At 45.4% G+C, this 22127-nt stretch overlaps 2 protein-coding genes across 2 annotated transcripts in view; one reads left to right on the top strand and one right to left on the bottom strand.

The window, feature by feature from the left end:
* Window positions 1-809: 809 nt before the first annotated feature.
* TMEM253 (transmembrane protein 253) lies at window positions 810-19247 on the bottom strand. The gene is made up of 8 exons (XM_077770256.1): window positions 19140-19247; window positions 18687-18797; window positions 18537-18593; window positions 18122-18232; window positions 17854-18000; window positions 17413-17489; window positions 16252-16335; window positions 810-966 (listed from the first exon to the last, which is right to left on the bottom strand). The coding sequence occupies exons 1-8, from the start codon at window positions 19245-19247 to the stop codon at window positions 810-812; spliced, it is 852 nt and encodes a 283-aa protein (XP_077626382.1).
* Window positions 19248-21736: 2489 nt separating this feature from the next.
* Window positions 21737-22127, top strand: part of ZNF219 (zinc finger protein 219) — a 7877-nt gene continuing 7486 nt past the window's right edge. The window contains exon 1 of the mRNA XM_077770265.1: window positions 21737-21768. The gene's annotated coding sequence lies outside the window, so the exon portion shown is untranslated. The remainder of the gene's footprint in view (window positions 21769-22127) is intronic.

Below are 22127 nucleotides of genomic sequence, written 5' to 3'. Positions count from 1 at the left end.
TGCACACCTAGAAAACTGATTTGAGGCTTAACACACTGCACAACCGGAACCACAGAACTCAGCCAGCAGGTACGCAGCGCGGAGAGGTGAACTGGGGGAGAGGGAAGCCGTGGAGGGCAGGGAGCTGTTGTTGGTGTTTTTTTTTTGGTTTTGTTTTGTTTGTTATTTCTAGGTGAGAGAGAGAGACAGCGTGAGCAGGGGAGGGTCAGAGAGAGAGGGAGATACAGACTCCGAAATTGGCTCCAGGCTCTGAGCTGGCAGTCAGCACAGAGCCCGCCGCGGGGCTCGAACCCACGAACCACGAGATCATGACCTAGGCGAAAGTCGGACGCTTAACGCACTAAGCCACCCAGGCGCCCTGGCAGGGAGCTGTTTTTACTTGTGGAAAGAGGGCGCCAGGGAGAGCACGGGAAAAGCACCCCTCCCCCCACCAAAGCTGCTGGAGAGAAAGTGGAAAAGTGGAAACAGCCGCAGGGACTTCACTAAAAAGGGGAAAGGAGAGGGTTTAAATTCCATTAAATTCCATTCCCCCTATAAACAACGGGGACCACAGAGTATAAATACCTGGCGGTGAGAAGGGCGAATCCTCAGGAGCAGAGTCAAGTCCAGGGGGGGTCTTCCCGCCACACGGGGAGAGGCAGTTCCCCTGCTGGAGGACATCTGGTAGAGGCTGAGCGGCCACCCGATCCCAGCAGACCCCAGAGAACCACCACATTCACTGGGGCTGGAACAAGTTCCTTAAGGGTGAAGCCTGGTGCCAGCTGTCTGTTGTGGTTTTCCACGATCCCTGAAACGCTGCTGCTACACAATCACGTGAACTTTTTCTGGGGCGGGCTGGCGCCCAGCAGCAGTCTCTGGGCATCAGTAGCAGCACGGTCCTGCGAACGTTCCTGGATGCAGCCGGCACCTGGCCATTGCTCGGTGAGACCCTCCCGCAGAGAGGCAGAACGGGTCAAAGCTGAGTCCCTCAGAAGTAAGGAGTGAGGAAAAACAGCCGCATCAGACATGAAACTGAGAGGGAGGTGCTCCCTGGCAACCTGAAGGGTTGGTCACCAACAGCGTAGAAGAGGGGAGCGACAGAAGCCAGAGACAAAGGATGGGTGCGTGATTGCTGTTTGGGGAGAACAAAGTTCTAGGTAGCTGGATGGCGCCATTTTCACCCCTCCCGCGCATGTGCACACACACCTACAAGCACCACAGCAATTCACCTCAATAAACTAAGCAGCGCCATCTAGTGGAGAATGAAGCTTTTACACTAAGCCCTACCCAACTGGGCCAACCTGGCTCTTCAGGAACCTCACAAGTCTCTCCACCTGCTCATCTTCAGGGACAACCACAAGTCTCTCCACCTGCTCAGTTTACCGACTCTAAAGTGCTTCATGGTTTGACTTGTAGGGGAAAACGATGTAATTTCAATCATATTTCAGTCTGTTCACTGGTCCACCTATTCAGTTTTTTTCTTTTTCATTTATTTTTCTTGAATACAAAAAGGAAAAAATTATTTTTTATTTTCAGTTTTTCTTAAAATTATTTTCTTCATTTTTTCTACTATATTTTTTACTTTTTTGGTAAAATTTTCAAATTCTATTTTATTTCCATCATTTCATTTTATTCTATTTCATTGTATTCATTTTTTCAAATTTTCAAGCGTTTTCCTTTTTTTTCTTTTTCCCTTTTTTCTCTAATCTATCAAGCTCCTTCCAACACCCAGACCAAAACACACCTAGGATCTAGCATCATTTATTTGATTTGCGTGGGTGTGTTACTTTGAATTTTTAATTAAAATGTTTTTTTACCTCATTAATTCCTTTTCTTCCTTCAAAATGATGAAATGAAGAAATTCACCCCAAAAGAAAGAGCAGGAAGAAACGACAGTCAGGGACGTAACCAACATAATACAAGCAAGATGTCTGAACCAGAAATTAGAATCACAATAATAAGAATACTAGCTGGGATCATAAATAGATTAGAATTCCTTTCTGCAGAGATAAAAGAAGTAAAAGCTAGTCAGGATGAAATAAAAAATGCTATAACTGAGCTGCAATCTCAAATGGATGCCACGGTGGTAAGAATGGAGGATGTAGAGCAGAGAATCAGCGATATAGAGGAGAAACTTATGGAGAATAACGAAGCAGAAAAAAAGAGGGAGACTAAGGCAAAAGAGCACAGTTTAAGAATCAGAGAAATCAGTGACTCATTAAAAAGGAACATCAGAATCATAGGGGTCCCAGAAGATGAAGAGAGAGAAAAAAGGGATAGAAGGGTTATGTGAGAAAATCATAGTGGGACTCTTTCCTAACCTGGAAAAAGACACAGACATCAAACTCTAGGAAGCACAGAGGACCTCCACTAGATTCAACAAAATCCAACCATCAACAAGACATATCACAGTCAAATTCACGAAATATTAAGTCAAGGAAAGAATCATGAAAGCAGCAACAGATAAAAAGTCCTTAACCTATAAGGGAAGACAGATCAGGTTTGCAGCAGACCTATCCACAGAAACTTGGCAGGCCAGAAAGGAGTGACAGAATATATTCAATATGCTGAATTGGAAAAATATGCAGCCAAGAATTCTTTGTCCAACAAGGCTGTCATTCAAAATAGAAGGAGAGATTAAAAGTTTCCCAGAAAAACAAAAAGGAGTTCATGACCACTAAACCAGCTCTGCAAGCAATTTTAAGAGGAACTCTCTGAGGGGAGACAAAACTAACTAACTAATAAATAAATACAAAAAGCAACAAAGACTAGAAAGGACCAGAGAACACCACCAGATACTCCAACTCTACAAGAAACATAATGGCAATAAATTCATAACTTTTGGTACTCACTCTAAACATCAATGGACTAAATGCTCCAATCAAAGGACACAGGGTAACAGAATGGATAAGAAAACAATATCCATCTATATGCTGTTTACAAGAGACCCACTTCAAACCTAAAGACACCTTCAGCTTGAAAGTAAGGAGATGGAGAACCATCTATCATGCCAATAATGGTCGCCGAAAGAAAGCCGGACTACCAATACTTATATCAGACAATCTAGACTCTAAAATAAATACTGTAACAAGAGATGAAGAAGGGCATTATATCATAATTAAAGTGTCTATCCACCAAGACCTAACAATTGTAAACATTTATGCTCCAAATATGAGAGCACCCAAATATATAAATCAATCACAAACATAAAGAAACTCATTGATAATAATGCTATAATAGTAGGGGTTTTCAACACCCCACTTACAGCAATGGAGAGATCATCTAATCAGAAAATAAACAAGGAAACAATGTCTTTGAATGACACACTGGACCAAATAGACTTAACAGATATATTCAGAACATTTCATCCTAAAGCAGCTGAATATACATTCTTCTTCAGTGCACATGGAATGTTCTCCAGAATAGATCACATACTGGGACACAAATCGGCCCTCAACAAATGTAAAAAGATGGAGATCACAATGCATATTTTCAGATCACAACACTATGAAACTTGAAATCAACCACAAGAAAAACTTTGGGAAGGTAACAAATACTTGGAGACTAAAGAATAAATGGGCTAACCAAGAAGTTAAAGAGGAAGTTAAAAAGTATATGGAAGCCAATGAAAATAATACCACAGCCCAATACCTCTGGGATACAGCAAAGGTGATCATAAGAGGAAAGTATATAGCAACCCAGGCTTTCCTAAAGAAGGAAGAAAGGTCTCAGATGCACAACCTAACCTTACACCTTAAAGGCTGGAAAAAGAACAACAAATAAAACCCCAAACCAGCAGAAGACAGGAAATAATAACGATTAGAGTAGAAGTCAATTCTATCAAAACCAAAAGAACAGTAGAACAGATCTATGAAACCAGAGCTGGTTCTTTGAAAGAATTAACAAAACTGATAAACCCCTAGACAGTTTGATCAAAAAGAAAACAGAAAAGACCCAAATAAATAAATTCAAGAATGAAAGAGGAGAGATCACAATCAACACAGCAGAAATAAAAACAATAATAAGAGAACATTATGAGCAATTATATGCCAATAAAATGGGCAATCTGGAAGCAATGGACAAATTCCTACAAACATATAAACTACCAAAACTGAAACAGGAAAAAATAGAAAATTTGAACAGACACATAGCCAGTAAAGAAATGAAATTAATTGTCAAAATTCTCCCAGGGGCACCTGGGTGGCTCAGTCAGTTAAGCGCCCAACTTCAGCTCAGGTCAGATTTCACAGTTTGTGGGTTCAAGACCCACATCAGGCATGTGCTGACAGCTCAGAGCCTGGAGCCTGTTTCAGATTCTGTGTCTCCCTCTCTATCTGCCCCTCCCCCACTCATGCTCTGTCTCCTTCTGTCTCAAAAAAATAAATAAACTATATAAAAACATTTTTTTTAATCTCCCAAAAAAACAGAGTCCAGGCCCAGATGGTTTTCCAGGGGAATTCTACTAAACATTTAAGGAAGAGTTAACACCTATTCTCTTGAAGCTGTTCCAAAAAATAGAAATGGAAGGAAAACTTCCAAACTCTTTCTATGAAGCCAGCATTACCTTGATTCCAAAACCAAAGACCCCACTAAAAAGGAGAACTGTAGACCATTTTCCCTGATGAATATGGATGAAAAATCCTCAACAAGGTATTAGCCAACCAGATCCAACAATACATTAAAAAATTATTCACCATGACCAAGTGAGATTTATACCTGGGATGCAGGGCTGTTTCAATATCTCAAAACAATCAATGTGATTCATCATATCAATGAAAGAAAGGACAAGAACCACATGATCCTCCCAATAGATGCAGAGAAAATATCTGACAAACTGCAGCATCCTTCCTTCTTCTTCTTCCCCTTCTTCTTCTTCTTCTTCTTCTTCTTCTTCTTCTTCTTCTTCTTCTTCTTCTTCTTCTTCTTCTTCGGTAAAATAATTTTCTTTTTTTTTAATTTTTTAAAATTTACATTCAAGTTAGTTAGCATATAGTGCAACAATGATTTCAGGAGTATATTCCTTAATGTCCCTTATCCATTTAACCCATCCTCCCTCCCACAACCCCTCCAGTAACCCTCTGTTCTCCATATTTAAGAGTCTCTTATGTTTTTGTCCTCCTCCCTGTTTTTATATTATTTTTGCTTCCCTTCCCTTAAGTTCATCTGTTCTGTGTCTTAAAGTCCTCATATGAGTGAAGTGATTGATATTTGTCTTTCTCTGACTGACTAATTAAGCTTAGCATAATACCCTCTACTTCCACCCACGTAGTTGCAAAAAAATAAATACACACACACACACACACACACACACATATACATATATATACACATACCACATCTTCTTTATACATGTATATGTGTATATATCTACATACCACATCTTCTTTATCCATTCATCCATCAATGGACACTTAGGCTCTTACTCAGCAAATAGAGTATTTAAAGTCATAGGACTGGATGGGATCATTAGGGAAATCATATATATAAGGCAGATGACCATGAAATGAAGCCTGAGAAAACTGATATTTAGATATTGGGAAAAGAAGGAAGATCCAGCAGAGGAAATGAGGAAGACGTAGCCAGTGAAATATAAGGAAACCAGGAGAAAGTGGAGTCTCTGATGCCAGATGAAAGCATTGTTTCAAAAGTAAGGAGAGATCAGTATGTCAACATGTTGCTGAGAGTTCAGTAAGCTGGGAACAGAAAATGTAATAGAAGATATGAAAAGATAGAAATAATTAGTGAACTTGACAAAGGCATTTTCATATAGTAGTGTGGAGAAAAGCCTGGGCTTTACTTTCTTTTCCCCTCCCTCCAACTTTCTCTTTTTTCTTGCTTGGAATGTAGATAAACTGCCTGATGCTACTGTAGCTCTATTGGGTCATGATATGAACCTGAGAATGGGAGTTTTGTGCTAAAGATAGCAGAGCAGGATGTCAAAGGGTCCCTGGGTCCCTAGTGAGAATATGGAACCATAATATGCACCTCTGAGCCTCCAAGGAAAACAACACTTATCTTTAAAAAAATATATTTATTAATTTTAAGAGAGAGTGTGTGTGTATGTGTATGTGAGAACAGGGGAGAGGCAGAGAGAGAGGGCGAGGGAGAATCCCAAACAGGCTCCATGTTGTCTGCACAGAGCCCAACATGGGACTCGATCCCACAAACTGTGATATCATGACCAAAATCATGAGTTGGACACTTAACCGACTGAACCAGGCGCTCCAAATCTTATCTTATATATGACTCTAATTTAGGTTTTCTGTTATACGTTAGTAAGCCTAATTCACACTGACATAGGAGAGCAAAGAAAAGAGGCAGTGACCCTACAGAAACAAAGTTATAAAAAAAGGGGATACTATAACATATTTGTAGGCTGACAGGAATAATTATACAGAGGAAGAAATTGATGATGCAGAAGAGAGACGGTATAATTAGAGGAACAAAGCATGTGAGGAAGGAAAAGGGATTGGAGTCCAGTACACAGGTGAGGGGATTGGGCTTAGATGGTAGTGAGAATAGTTCATCCATTATAAGGAGAGAAGACAGACAGGTATAGGCCCAGGCAGTTTGGTAGCTTTGGTGAGGAAGAGGAAGTAGTTTTCAACTGGATTTTTCTATTTTCTCAATAAAATATGAAGTGAGTCATGAATTTACTTTAATAATAGTTTATTTGTAAAATGGGGATAATAGTGTTTGCTTCCAAGGGTTAATGTTAATGTATGTAGGTCACATACTGTATATACATCATATATATCATATATACATCATATGTACATGTACATCATATACAGTTTGCTGTACTGAAATCTCCAGAAAGGCCTAATTGCACAGCAAGAAATAACACTTGAAAGGCGACTGGGTGGCTCAGTCGATTAAGCATCTGACTTTGGCTCAGGTCATGATCTCTCGGTGTGTGAATTCCAGTCCTGCCTCTGGCTCACTGCTGTCAGTGCAGAGCCCGCTTTGGATCCTCTGTCCCCCTTTCTCTCTGCCCCTCCCCCTTCATGCTTGTGCTCTTTTTCTCTCTCTCTCTCTCAAAAATGAATAAACATTGGGGAAAAAAAGAAATGGCACTTGGAAGTAGCTAATGCTTCCTATGGATTTCATGACTAGGTTATATTTCTAGGGCACAGAATGAATTATATGAATCTGGAACTCAGGTGTTATTGGGGTGATGAGGCCTGACATTCTCTCTGAAGGTTCAAAATGGAAGAAATTTCTATTATTCTTGGGCCTTATGATTGAGGTCACTGAATTTTGGGCGCAGCCTCGAGAAACAAGGGGAGGTCTGGGAAACTGCTCCAACTTTTTCCTCATTCTCTCATCCTCAAGGTCCTTGAACTTCGGCCAACCCTCATTGCCTGTTCTAGTCTAAGCGGTCACTTTGGAATTTGTATTATCATCTGAGTTGACATAGTTTGTTGCTCTTCTCAACATGACCCATTTTTAAAAACATTTATTTATTTTTGAGAAAGAGGAGAGAGAGTGGAAGAGTGGAAGAGGGGAAGAGAATCTAAAGCAGGCTCCAGCCTCTGAGCTGTCAGGCTCAGACTCTGGGCTTGAACTCACAAATGGAGAGATCATGACCTGAGCCAGGATCAGACGCTTAACCAACTGAGCCACCCAGGCACTCCTCAACATCATCAATTTTAAATCACTTTTTGGGGCGCCTGGGTGTCTTGGTCGGTTGAGCGTCCGACTTTCGCTTAGGTCATGATCTCGCGGTTCGTGGGTTCAAGCCCCGCGTCAGGCTCTGTGCTGACTTCCAGCTCAGAGCCTGGAGGTTATTTCAGAGTCTGTGTCTCCCTCTCTCTCTGCCCCTCCCCTGCTCACGCTGTCTCTCTCTCTCTCCTAGAAATAAATAAAAATATTAAAAAAAAAACGCTTTAAATAAATAAATAAATAAATAAATCACTTTTTGGTCCCGCATGAAACGAAGGTGCCTGCTCACAAACCACAGGTCCTGCTCTCTCTTATTTATTTTTTATTAGGTAATCTCTATGCCCAATGTGGGGACTGAACTCACAGCCCTGAGATCAAGAGTCACCAGTTCTACCGGCCGAACTAGCCAGGTGCCCCCCTACTAGTGTTTTAATTGTTTTGACTTCTCAGTAACGTCTGCAACAAACAGCACTGACCCCCGCCCTGTAGCCCATCACTAGGTCAATACTGTCATTGTCATCATCATCATCATCCTTCTAATCAAAAAGAAAATAAAGAGTGAGAGGCCAAGGGGCACCTGGGTGGCAGTCAGTTAAGTGTCTGATTCTTGATCTCAGCTCAGGTTGTGATCTCATGGTTTGTGAGATCGAGCCCCGAGTCAGGTCCTGGGTTAACAGCATAGAGCCTGCTTGGGATTATCTCTCTCCGCTCTCTCTCTGTCCCCTCCCCACCTGGGTGCATGCTCTCTCTCTAAAAATAAAAAAAATTAAATTAAAATTAAATAAATAAATAAAAGAGTGAGAGGGTGAAGTGCAAAGATAGGGTGGAAATGTCTATCATACACATTAATAATTTTTTTTTAAATGTTAAGGCTGCATGCCAATGCCACCTTCCTCAGATTGCTGTCACTGAAGAGTGAAGGGAGAGGATGTGGGAGATGGCACTGGAAAGGCAGGCAGGGGCCAGGTCATAGGGGTCATTGTATCATTTTTAAAAACTTGGACATGGTACATCTGGGTGGCTCAATGGGTTGAGCATCTGGCTCTTGATTTTAGCTCAGGTCATCAGCTCACAGTTTGTGAGATCAAGCCCCACGTGGGGCTCTGCCCTGACAGTGAGGAGCCTGCTTGGGATTCTCTGTTTCCTGCTCTCCCACTTGCTCTCTTGCTCTCTCCAAATAAGTAAGTAAACATTTAAATAAACATTAAAAAAATAACAAAATAGGGGCGCCTGGGTGGCTTAGTCGGTTAAGCGTCCGACTTTCGCTTAGGTCATGATCTTGCAGTTCATGGGTTCGAGCCCCGCGTCAGGCTCTGTGCCGACTGCCAGCTCAGAGCCTGGAGCCTGTTTCAGTCTGTGACTCCCTCTCTCTCTGACCCTCCCCTGCTCACGCTGTCTCTCTCTCTCTCTCCTAGAAATAAATAAAACATTTGAAAAAAATAACAAAATAAATAAACTTGGATTTGATCTTATAAGTGATGGAGATGACTGAAGAGCTTTGAAGCAGGGAAGCCATGTAGTCACATTTATGTGGCTACAGGGAAGATGTATAGGAGAAGGACAAGCCTGGAGGCATAGAAACTTTACAAAGCTTTTTCAGTGGTCTAGGTGATGGACAGTGAGGGCCTGATGTGGGGCAGTGGTGATGGAGAGAACTGAATCAAGAGCAGGAGGAGAATCTGTAGAACATGGGGAGCATTTGGCTATAGGAAATGAGGGAGAGGAGGTTAGCATTCAGCTTGTGTAACCAAATGAAAATATCAGTTAAGATAGAAAATTCAGAGGAGGGGGGTGCCTGGGTGGCTCCGTCAGTTAAGCGTCCGGCTTCGGCTCAGGTCATGATCTCACAGTTTGTGGGTTCAAGCCCCGCGTCAGGCTCTGTGCTGACAGCTCAGAGCCTGGAGCCTCTCTTTATATTCTGTGTCTCCATCTCTTTCTGTCCCTCTCCTGCTCGCACTGTCTCTCTCTCTCTTAAAAATAAATAAAACATTAAAAAAAAAAGAAAATTCAGAGGAGGAATAAGAGGCAGACAGTCGGTGTAGGAATGCAGACGTGGGATGTGCAATATGGTTCTTATAGGTCTTTGCGGCTTTCTTCTTTTTCAGTATAAGAATCTTGGAGAAGTTAGACATTAAGTTCTTGAAATCTTTCTTATATCTCTCTAAGGCATTGTTTTTCAAGGAGGAGATTGTTTTGCTCCCCAGGGGACATTGGCAATGTCTGAGACAGTTTTAATTGTCACAACTGCGGGGGAGGGGTGCTATTGGTATCTAGTGGTTAGAGGTCAGGGCTGCTGCTAAGCATTCTACATTCCCCGGGACAGCCTTTCACAACAGAGTTATCTGGTCCAAATGTCAGTAGCCGGGTTGATAAACTCTGTTCTAAAGACTAGAGGAATACTTTACACCTTACTTAACAATTTTGCCCAAGGCCAGTCATTTAAATTAGAGAGGATGGATGGGTCAATTAAAAAACATCACCACTGGTGAAAAACCAAATCCTACTGTTGTGAAAGAAATTAAAGGTCATCTGTTCTTTTTTTTTTTTTTAATGTTTATTTATTTTTGAGAGATAGAGACAAAGTGCGAGTGAGGGAGGGGCAGGGAGAGAGGGAGACACAGAATTGAAGCAGGTTCCAGGCTCTGAGCTGTCAGGGCTCAAACTCGAGAACCGTGAGATCATGACCTGAGTTAAAGCTGGACATTTAACTGACTGAGCCATCCAGGCGCCCCAAAGTTCATTTGTTCTAATCATTCAACTGATATATTTTTTTAATGTTTATTTATTTATTTTGAGACACAGAGCATGAGCAGGGAAGAGGGGCAGAGAGAAAAGAAGAGAGAATCCCAAGCAAGCTTCACACTTAGTGTGGAGCCCAATTCAAGGCTCAGTCCCACAAGCCTGGGATCATGAACTGAACTGAAATCAAGAGTCAGATGTTCAATCAACTGAGCCACCCAAGTGCCTCTCAGCTGATACTTGAATGCACTCTATTAGTGCAGAAGTACATAGCGCAGAATACCTCTACCATATCCAGAGATTGAGAGCCAATTTCAAAGCAGCTCATTTTTGAAAAGGTGTTCAGCTTTTTTCTCTTTTTTTGGTCTAAAATTGGCCTCTCTATAATAAGTAACCATTGGACCCAGCTTTGCTTCTTAGGTTCCCAAAGAACAGTTTCTCTTCTTCACAATTATCTTTGAGATTTAGAAAGACCTCAATCTTGTTTCTCCTAGGTCATAATTTTAAGTCTTCTAGCTTTAAAGCATAAGTGTGGGTATATAGCATTTTCTTTATTCATGAAGGGAACAAGTAACTATAAATAAGCAAGATAAATTAAATTATATCTTGGGGACTTGGGGAAAAACATTTTAAATATGACAACTTTTTGTTTGTTGATTTTATTTATTTTTTGAGAGAGATTGAGAGCACAAGTGGGGGAGGGGCAGAGAGAGAGGGACATAGAGGATCCAAAGCAGGCTCTGTGCTGACAGCAGAGAGGCCAATGAGGGGCTTGAACTCATGAACCATGAGATCATGACCTGAGCCAAAGTCAGACACTTAATTGACTGAGCCACCCAGGCACCCCCAAACAAGAAAACTTTATAAGGCAAAGTAAAATAGTCAAGAATCAACAAAGACAACTTGTTAATTTTGGACAGAACATAGGAAAAGTTTCTGATAAAAATAAACCAAAGATTCAGATGATAAGTAGACTCAAGAATAACATGCAATATAAAATATAAATCCAATAAGGCAGAAAAAATATACACGAAGAAGGAAAAACAAAAGAAACAGAAGACAACTCTCATTGAGTAAAGAGCATCTGAATTTTCAAGAGAAGCAATACACACAGGCTTTGTAGGAAGCCATCCAGCCTGAGGTCCTAGGAAATTATACAAGCAGGCCCTTCCCCCGGAATTTTTATACTGGGGGAAAGTTGGTTAAAATAAACACCAAGGGTGTTCTCTTCTTCCTCCCCTTCTGGGGTTAGGGCTAATGGGGTTGTGGTACAATCAGGGCTCCCCATAAAAGGTGAACACACGGGAGGGGCTGATAACCGAGGGACAGTTCTACACATTTAACAACTGGACTGTTTTTAACACAGTATTATCATGAGGAAAAAAAAAAACCCTGCACCAACTGAAAATGTTTTCTGCCTTCCCCTCTTGCAGAGTCACTTGCTCAGTCACAAGTAGCAAGTAGCCCAGATTCCCTGTACCCTCTTAGAGAGGGGCCTTTGATCAGTACAGGGCACAGATCCTATCATATTTATAGGAAACGTTGCCTTCCACTGACCACACTGCCAACTGTCCAGCTCAAACCTATCAAATACCGAACTTGAGGGAGCATGGCCTGGGCAAGCCAAGATGAAGCGCGCAGACACAAAGCAACACCGAATGGGCCTAGCCAAGAAAAAGAAATCCAGAAACCTAACGGGGTAATCTCTCCTCGCCGAGATTTTGGAACATCCCAGCCCCGGGATGGCAGAGGCCAAGAGGCTGCGGAGCACTCATCCGGCCAGCCCGGCCAGGTGGGCTCCCGTTACTCCTGGGTGGTTGAGTTTAAGGATGCCCGTGGCTCAAGTCCAGGCCGGCAGAGGGAGGCAAGGCCCGCAAGTCCAGACACAGGGGCAGGCCCGCGTGACGAGGACGCGGAAGGGCCCTGCGTCTCCCGCCTGCTTGCCGCGTCCAGGTTCCGCGCCAGGCCGCGGCGCCCCGGCCTCGGAGGCCCTGCTGCAGGGGACGGATGGAGGGATCTGGGGAGCGTCCCGCCGCCAGAAGAGGTTCTTTCTCCACTGAGCCCCTGACACACGCCATTAACTTGCGGGAAGGCTCTTTGTGAGACCTCGACCCGAGCAGCCAAGAGGCCGCGAGATGGCAGCAGAGGACACAGCCCAGGACAGAAACCCAAGCCGTTTGCAAAAGCAGATATTTGATTTGGGTGATACCGTCTGTTGTCTATAATCTTGTATTCAAGGCCAGAATAAATGACTGAATTGCAAAGAAATGAGGGCAAAATTCATCAGCACGGAGGATCTCCCAACCACCACAGAATTCAGCTGCATATGAAGCTACATGTGAATGGGGCATTTCTCCACTGTTTAAAGCAAGGGATAGGGGTCAAGGCCTTGAAAAACTGACGTCAGCAGGAACCTTGTCACAGTCACTTCTTTCTGTGAAGTTCCAATAGGCAGTAATTCAAGTAAAATATGAGTGACTTCTACAGAGGCTGCCAAAGTGATGAAGGGGCAGATAAGGGTGGTTGCGGGAAGCACTGCAGCAAAGCAGAAAGCTTTCCCGTGACAGCCAGGGGCTCTGGCGACAGGCAGTGTGTCAGGGAGAATAGTGAAGATCACAGGATGTCTCAGACTGTCTTCATTCGCAGCTGGGAGAAAATAATGCACATGGGAGGGGCATTAGTATCACTGAGACTAAATCTCTGATCTTCTGACTTCTCATCTAATCATCTAATGCTCCTTCCATTCTAACCCCCGACCGGCCCCCAACACCCTGTTTTTACAACTAAAAATATCTTTAGGCATTGCCACATAACTCCTACTGGACAAAATGCCCCCTCCCTGTGAACCAATGCCGTAGGGAGATATTGATAGAAAAAGGTTAAGAACACAATGTTAAACGTCTCCAAGACTCCTGAATTTCAAAAGAGGCCTCGAAGGCCTACAAGAAGTGTATTGCAAACCCAAAACCTGAATTCCTGTCATATGTTTGAATAACAAGGAGACTAAAATTGAAGGACCCTAGGCTGAATCTGATCCTCAATTTAAAAAAATTGTTCTCAACATTAAAATTAAGAAAAAAATTTTTTTTAATTTTTAATGTTTATTTATTTTTGAAAGAGACAGAGCATGAGAGGGGGAGGGTCAGAGAGAGAGACACACACGGAATCTGAAGCAGGCTCCAGGCTCAGAGCCTGATGCGGGTCTCGAACTCACAAACGGTGAGATCACGACCTGAGCTGAAGTCAGTTGCTTAACTGACTGAGCCACCCAGGCGCCCAAAATTAAGAAAAATTTTTTAACCTTTTATTTATATTTGAGAGACAGAGAGTGAGCAGGGGAGGGGCAGGGAGAGAGGGAGACACAGAATCTGAAGCACGCTCCAGGCTCTCAGTTGTCAGCACAGAGTCCCCTATATGGGACTTGAACCCATGGACCTTGAGATCATGACCTGAGCTGAAGTCAGATGCTTAACCAACTGAGCCACCCAGGTGCCCCTCAACATTTTAAAATCAGAAGAGCTCACTTTTAACAAGTTAGGATTTCTGACTTTTATAGGAAAATTGGAACTATGCCAGTACCAGGCCCACAGTCCCACATGGCAGTAATTGGATGGAGTGGGGGCGCCTGGGTGGCTTAGTCGGTTGAGCATCCGACTTTCGCTTAGGTCGTGATCTCGCGGTTCGTGGGTTCGAGCCCCACGTCGGGCTCTGTGCTGACTGCCAGCTCAGAGCCTGAAGCCTGTTTCAGTCTGTGACTCCCTCTCTCTCTGACCCTCCCCTGCTCATGCTGTCTCTCTCTCTCCTAGAAATAAATAAAAACATTAAAAAAAAAATAATTGGATGGAGTGGAGTAAGGGTAACGGAAAGGAACTTTTTTTTTAAAATATATATAATATTTATTTATTCTTGAGAGAGCAAGAGAGCAGAGGAGGACAAGAGAGAATCTGCTGACGGTGCGGAGCCTGACGCTGGGCTCTATCACATGAACCGTGAGACCATGATCTGAGCTCAAACCAGGTCTAATGCTTAACCCACTGAGCCACCCAGGCGCCCCGGAGGATAATATCTTGAAGTAGAATGTGTGCTCTCTGGTTTGCCACAGTTCCCACCAATCCCTGCTACCTCATACTTAATCTATTTCACTCCTTTACACTACTCTGCATCCCTGTAGGCAATTTGTTTTCAACCTCTGAAGTGCCTTATAGTTTCAAAGTATTCTTCCATGTTTGATTTTATTTTAGCCTTGATACTCCAATAAGGCAGAGACGATAAATGCTATGATTATAATCTCCATGTAAGCAAAATATAGTTCAGAAAGGTTGACTTCACCAAACGTGCACAACAAAACCAGAATCTGAAGTTCTGGACTCCCAGTCCTATTAATTTTTTGAAAAATTTCCATGAAGAACTGCATTTAGCAGTGCCAGGCTGCGTCAGCGGGTGGAGCATGTGACTCTTGATCTGGGGGTTGTCAGTTTGAGCCCATTGTTTGGGGTAGAGATTACTTAAAAAATAAGTAAAATCTTTAAAAAAAATGCATTTAGTGGTTCATGTAAAAAAAATGAGATAGATATAAGCATAATTGCTGGAATGAATTCCAGCTGCTAAGCTGTTCAAGAATCACAAATGATTTAACATTTTTCTGTTTAATGAAATATTTCTGCTTCACTTCTTCCAGACATTTGAAAAGATTGCCCTTCTAGTCCTCTTCCAGTTGGGTGTGGCTATCTGACTTGCTTTGGCCAATGAAGTGAGTGAAAGTGGTATATGTCCTCTTGAGGCAAAAATATTTAGGAGCCCATGAACAATTTATGCTTACTTCACCCAGGGGTGGGGATGGGGTACTCTCAAGTCTGGTGATTTAGGTGGGATCTCAAAATGGTGGAGCTCCATCAGCTTGGGTACTTTAAGTTACTTATAATGAGCAGAGCTCACTGCCAGTCTACTCTAGACATGTACTGTGAGAATAACACTTGTGGTTGAAAGCCATTAAGACTTGGGTATTTTGGGGGCACCTGGTTGGCTTAGTAGGTAGAACATCTGACTCTCAATCTCAAGGTTGTGGGTTCCAGCCATACGCTCCTCACAGAGCTTACTTAGGGGGAAAAAAATTGGGACATTGTTACCGAAGCCTAGCCTAGTCTAACCTGACTGATAAGGCTCATTTGTACAGTGCTAATTTCTCCAAGAACTAGAATGCAATTCCTAGACTTCTGATCCTATCACTAAAAGCTGTCGATCCTATCTAGAAGACACAGTGAATTGTTGGCTTTTTTTTTTTTTTTTACCCCCAATTTCCTCATCCACCACCATCTTGACTTTGAAGAAAATTGTTTTCGGAGTCTTGCACACACAAACATAAGCTCTGCAATATTCTGGCGGTTAGACTGGGAGGAGAAGGCGGAGGCCCAGATCTTGTTTTCTCCATTGAAGAGCCTAATTCCAGAACTGTCTCCACCCACTAGTACTCACACAACCTTGTCATAGGGCGACTGTTACCACTCCCAAGGTGTCACACACAGAAAGGAGCTCTGCCGCTGGCATCACTGCAATGGCAGGGCAAGGCAGCCAGGCTGCGCTCTGTCCTCATTGATGCCTGGGCTTGACTAAGTCCGGAGCAGCAGCATTCTCTAGGGAAAGAAGCCTTCTCAAGTGGGAACAAAAATGAGTGTGAGGCGCACACCCATCCCTGGCACTATGTGAATTTGGGGTGAGTTTTCTTAGTACTCCAGCTGTGGTCAATTTCTAGTTTCTCTAGCGGCTGGTGCTACTGGGTCTCCCAGTTTTCCTGGGCCTTTCTCAAGCCAACTTGAGCTTGTCATCTTTGCACACGTGCAAAGGTCATAAACACTGGGGGTTGAGCCCAACCAGAGCTTCAGCAACCGGACGCAGCCGGGATCAAAGGTCGGCGGGGGCTGCCGAGAGGCTGAGCCTGCGCAGTCCCGCTCCCGCCTTGGAGAGAAAGGGTGGCGGCAACGCGGCCTTGTTACACCGGCGTGCTCGCAAGAGGCGGGAAAATCTTAGCTCAGGTCGCCGCGTCCTTTCCTCTTCCTGCGCCGTCCACCCGTCTGCCCAGCGCGCCTGTCCTCGTCCAGCACCGAGGGCCGGAGGGAGGGAGGGAGACGAGACGGCCCTTGGGCTTCTGACTCATCATCTCCAACCCCTTTCTCGCGCGCGCTCCAAGTCTCAGGACTTTGGATTTGGGCTCTGTGGGAGGGGGCGCGGCGCCAACATTTGGGGAACCCAGCTTTGCCGAGGGCCAGGTCCCAGTCCCAGCTCGTCCCCGAAGCTGCCAGAGGGAGGGCTGTGGACCCACAGTCAGCTCTCGATTGTCGTGACTGGGGCGGCGGCGCCCCCGCGCAGGATAACCCGCCCGGCTCCTCCCTGCACCCGGGGCCAGTGGTCGCGTCCTAGGAAACTCTCGGCTAGGCCCCGACTTCCAGCGCCTCGCGTCACTCACCAGATGCACAGCGCCCCCATCCCGGAGGGAAGGCTCTTTATTTCCCATCAGGCCACGGGGCAGAGGGGCATCCTGGGACTTGTAGTCTTTGCTAGAGTAGAAAGGACCAGGATCGAAGGAGGAAACTAAAGCACCCGTGGATTGACTTCCAAGAGTGGGCGCATACGGGAACCCGGGCTTGGAGTGTATGGGTTTGCGAAATGTGAAAAGAAGAGAAATAAGTGAGATGAGGCAGATGCGAAGCTGTATAGGGAGGCGATGGGGAAGGAGGGGAAGGATGGAAGGGAGAAGAGGGTACAGCTGAAGTTGGCTCAAGGATGTCCTGCAGGCGGGCAGCTTTTCAGGGTAGTGAGGTGAGGGAATATTCTGGTTTAGGTATAGCTTCCCCTAGCGAGGAAGGGAAGACGAAGGGGCCTAATTCGAATGAAGGCACTCCACTGTATTTCATGTAGGTCTCAGAGGACTCCCATCTAGCTTCTGAGTTCTGTGGAGTGGGGGCAGGAGGGTCTGGAAAACGCTCCTGCTCGGCAGCAGAGCAGGACTTCTCTGCCTCCCCCTCGCCAGCTCACTCATTTGTTCCATTTGCTGTGCTAGCCACCGTGGGACCATTCTCCAAATCAGCAACTTCCTCCAACTCAGAGAGACCCTAAAAGTCAGATAGGTGTGAGGCGAGCAAACTGTAGGGGTGAGGAAGGAGGAATCCCAGACAGAAACAACTTCCTCCTTTTCTTCCACTTTTTTCCTGTTCCAATAGTTCTTCCTTTTAGAAAGCTTCCTAATGCTGGCTCACATATCTAGTCCCACCCATTTAGAAACCCAGCTCCTTTTTACCCACCACTACCAGCGAAATGTCTAAAACCAGAAAACCAATCAGTTTCTGCCTACAACCCCTTCTCCCTCTCCACTCCACCCACCCCACGGTTTTCCCTTAAGTGTCGCTGACAGCGATAGCCAGTGAAAAAATCAGCTGCTAGCTAACTGCTCCATACTTTCCTCCAAGCCCGGAATACCTCCTGTAGCTCCTGGTAGTGCAGATTCTGGGTCCTGCAGCATCCTGGCTTCCTCTGGCTCAGCAGGAACAGGGAGTGTGCTGAGAAGAGCACTCCCCCTAAGGTGAAGGCCTCAGCGCTGAGCTCCACCACCAGCAAGCCAGCCAGCTGCAGGTAGACAGGGCTGAGCATGCTACAGGGAACCCAGCACCTGTTTGCCCCTGCCCCTTTCCCTCTCCGTCTCCTCTTGCCTCCTCATCCTCCCACCTTCTCCTTTATTCACCCATACCTGGGAGGGGGCAGCTGGGGCAGGCCCCAAGGCTGTCTTCATCACCTCGATCACCACCACGATGAAGCCCAAGATCAGATTGAAGATGTTGAGTATCATCATGGCCTGCACCTGCCAGGGAGCCAGCTCAGCCCTGCCCAGCCTAGGGGACTCATTGCAATCCGAAGCCCCACCTACAGGCTAGACCCCAAACAAAACTCAGCTCCTACTCCTCCACCTGCAAACAGGGCCATCAGCTCTCTGACTTTCTTGCTTTCCCTCCTCAGTCTTTTAGGCCAATCAGCGGCAGAGAACTGACAAGATTAGTCAGCATTTAGCCACTTTGTGGGCTGAGTGGTGGTGGTGTGTGTGTGTGTGTGTGTTTGGGGTGGGGGGGGCTGTGGGAGAAGAATGCTGTATTCTCTACCCCTCTCACCTTCCAGAGGCGGGGTGATCTGCGCAGCTCAAGGGTAACCATCCCAGTGAGGAGACCCTGAATGGTGAGAAAGGCAAGTGTTGAGTTCTGGCCCCATTAGGGAGGGGCTTCAAGGACCTTCCTTCCACCCTTCCTTGTGGTGGTTCTTACCAAAGCTCCAGGCACAAGTGGCAGCCCTGTGGCCATGTGACAAGCAGAGTTCAGGCAGGCAACGGAGACAGCAAAGGGCATCACAGCCACAGCCAGCCATAGCTGGCTCACCTGGAGGCCGGACACAGGGTAGTTGAAGGGGATCAGCAATCGGGAGGAATGCATATTGGCAGAAAGTGGTCAATCAAGGGCAAGTAAAGGAATGGGATATTGTTTAATTTTTTCTGCCTGATGCCCAATTTTAGTTACTTACCTATGTGTTTTCCCCACATGATGGAAGCTAGTTAGAGATTAAGGGTCTTGCTTCATTATTCTATGCCTTCTCCACCCTCCTCCCACTCAGAGCCTAGCACAGTTTCAGGCACATGGTTGGTGCTCCCTAAACACGGACAGAATTGAATTGGGATTACAAGCGGACATGGTAAAGCTTGGGGCGGGGCTGCCTGGCCTCACCGCCAGCACCAACAGGTGCCCACTCTGCCTGTGCCTTGCCCAGTGCTGTAGCTTTTCCAGACGAACACTGGGTCTCTCTTGCTCCCGCTGAGCCGCTCTCTCCTCCATGGCTCCCTTGACCACTGGATTCAGTGCTTCCTATGCTGGAAGAAATGCATTATGGCACCTATCAGGAGATAGCACATGCAGCAACATCTCTTTGAGCTGTCCCTCTGCCCACTTCCAATATCCAGGGAGTTGAGCCTCAGGGCCTCACACCTACCGAGTCTGAAGGAGCTACTCCAAGGAGATGGGACCCAGCTGGGCCTGGAGCTCCTAGCAGGATCTCGTAGCTTTGAGTAGACAATAAACTTGTGCTGGCAGAGACAGGCGGTCAGGCCTGGGTGCGGTGGGGCAAAGGTTCCCACGAAGGCCTAAGGATCCAGGGAGTGGCCATGGGGAAAACCCAGCCTCAGTTCATTCCATAAGACCCAGCCCTGTCTTGCTCTGTCCCTCTTTCCTGTTGCCCCTCTCTCTTCCCACCCTGAATTGTCCTCTGATTGTTCACCTCATCCCCATGGACACTACCACCCTGGGCCCCCGTTTTCCCACATTTCCATCTAATCTTCCTCCCTCCCACTCAGCCCCCCCCCTTTTTTTTTTGCTTCCTCTTCAAATTACTTGCTATTCCCTAGGGAAATCCCATATTACTGTCTGGTTTGGTCCCCTATCATTACCAGTTGCAGATTTGTCTCAAGATCAGGCAAGGTTTAATTCTCCTGGCTTTCTGTCTCTCACTTTCTGGACAGTTTCTCCTCTCTCATTTCTTTCTTGAAGGATTTACTCTGGATAGGACACTAAGTAGATGGGGATCCCTACTTATAGTGGGGGTTGTTTCTGACTCAGTGTTCACTTACAGCTAAATATGTATAGAAGATGGTCCCCAAATGGTCAGTTTTGGGAAGGACACCAATGAATATTTTTTAAAGTTAATTTTAAAATTTATTTATTTATTTTGAGAGAGAAAGCATGCAAGAATGAGTGCAAGCAAGGGAGGGCAGAGAGGGAGAGAGAAAGAATCCCAATCAGGCTCCGTGATGTCAGAGTGGAGCCCAACGCGGGGCTCGATACCATGACCCTGGGATCATGACCTGAGCCAAAACCAAGAGTTGGATGCTCAACGGATTGATCCACCCAGGCACTCCTACTGATGATTATTTTTGAGAGATAGAAGTTGCCTTGCAGTCAGTTACCTGGACTAGAATCTCAGCTCTGACACTCCCAGCTGTGTGAACTTGGATACATTATTCTACCTATCTGAACCTCACTTTGTTCAACCTGAGTGATAAAAAGGGGACTAATGATATGGCTATGAGAGGTTGTTGATTCACGGTGGGCACTTAATAACCATCAGTGGTGTGATCAGGTCACACTGATGTGCCTGATGCCTGTATACTAAAAGCTTATCCAGAAGCTAAGCTGGGGACATTTATTTCTACAGTGAGAAGCAGAACCAGCTAGCCCCAAATATATACTCTATGGATCAAAAATAGGAAAGGCACATCTTGGTGCAGAGCCTTAGATCTGAAGAAAACCAAACCTATGTTCAAATCCCAGATCTACCAGGGTGACCTTGGGCAAATTACTTAATCTGTTTCCTTATTTATAAAGGGAAGTTAATAATACTGATCTCAATACAATACTCAAGGGGTTGCCTTGAGTATTAAAATGAAAATGCAAAGAACTAACTCAGCTCAGTACCTGGCACGTAAGTGCTCAACAGTTGTTAGTGGTTATTATTACTGATGGTAGAACACTGTGCCAGAAGACTTCTGGGAGTTAGTACTGAGACGCAGGGTCCTGGGTGGCAAGTGGCCCTTTGTAAGCCACTTCTGTCCTACTTAGTGCTGGTCCAACACTCACGGAAACATTGTGTCCACTTTTCTTTCGGTGGAATGGGAATCACATTTAAAGGGATTCAGAGAAGTTGCGTGTCTACTCCCTCCTCAGTCATCATGTGCATTAATTTTATTTGGTAGCAATGGCCTGACAGAATTTGAAATGTTAGGTTTGCTCTGAGGATCCCTGAGCTGGTAGGCCAGTGGAAAGAGACTCTTCAGCTTCATTTTCCTTACCTGTAAATGCAGGCTGATTATACTTCAGAGTGTTACTGTAAGGATTCTACACAATTAAATATGTGAACAGGCATTCTGTAAATATTGATAAAATCTGAGTATACTACTTAAAATGTGTAGCCCCCGTCTAGATTACAATCTGCTCATGGGAGGGTACCACAACCCCTTCATCTGTTCATCCCCCACAGTGCTGAGCATAGTGCCTGGCACTTAGTAAGCAATCAGTAAATATTTGTTGTATTGAAGAGCCATTAATGTGACTTAAGGAATGGAAAACAGAATTCGAGAGGAAGAAGCAGGAATTGTTTATCAAGAACAGAAAGGACCGAAGAGTAACTTTAATAATGTTTCTTATACGGCAGACATTAACTATCTCTATAATCGCCCCTCCTCCTCCTCCCCAAAAAGAGAGACAGAAATTGTAAGGGAGAGGCTTTGAGATAAAACCCCAGGAAGAACTTCCCGAGTCTGTGCATGTTGGGGCAGAAAGAGCGGCAGAGCCAACTCCTTCCCTGGTATGTCCGGGTTTAGGGTGGGAGGGGCAGTCCGGCTTGGAGGCTGGGGGAAGGACGAGATGACCTTTCAAAATCTCTTCCAGTCTCCCGTTGGAATCGTCTGTGCGTCCCACCCNTCTTTGTAGGGGCCCGAAGGCAGGGCGCGAGGGGCCTGGGGGTGCAGGGCGGCCGAGCCGGGAGCCAGAGTGGATGAGCGCCCCCCGGCCCAGGTAGGGCTGATGGAAGAGGGGGAAGGGACCCAAACTCTCCCGGAGCGGGGGTGGGGGAGGGGAGAGGATGGGGGGTGCTTCCCTCTCTGCGTCCCAAACAAAGTGTCACAAAGAGCTCGGCCGGCGGCAGCGGCGGGGGGGGGCGGAGAC

Source organism: Crocuta crocuta, unplaced genomic scaffold (genome assembly GCF_008692635.1).
Source record: "Crocuta crocuta isolate KB4526 unplaced genomic scaffold, BGI_CrCroc_1.0 scaffold175, whole genome shotgun sequence".
Classification (NCBI taxonomy): Eukaryota; Metazoa; Chordata; class Mammalia; order Carnivora; family Hyaenidae; genus Crocuta; species Crocuta crocuta.
The sequence above is the reverse complement of the archived record's forward strand: the minus strand, read 5'-3'. Positions and strand labels throughout refer to the sequence as shown.

Coding starts and splice junctions, on each gene's coding strand:
- TMEM253 (XM_077770256.1), bottom strand. CDS start 19,247: ATGGAGGAGAGAGCGGCTCAGCGGGAGCAAGAGAGACCCAGTGTTCGT. Junction 16,336..17,412: donor ACAGCAAATGGAACAAATGA/GTGAGCTGGCGA, acceptor TTTCTCTCCAAG/GCGGGAGCGGGACTGCGCAG. Junction 967..16,251: donor GTCCGGTTGCTGAAGCTCTG/GTTGGGCTCAAC, acceptor CTTACTTCTGAG/GGACTCAGCTTTGACCCGTT.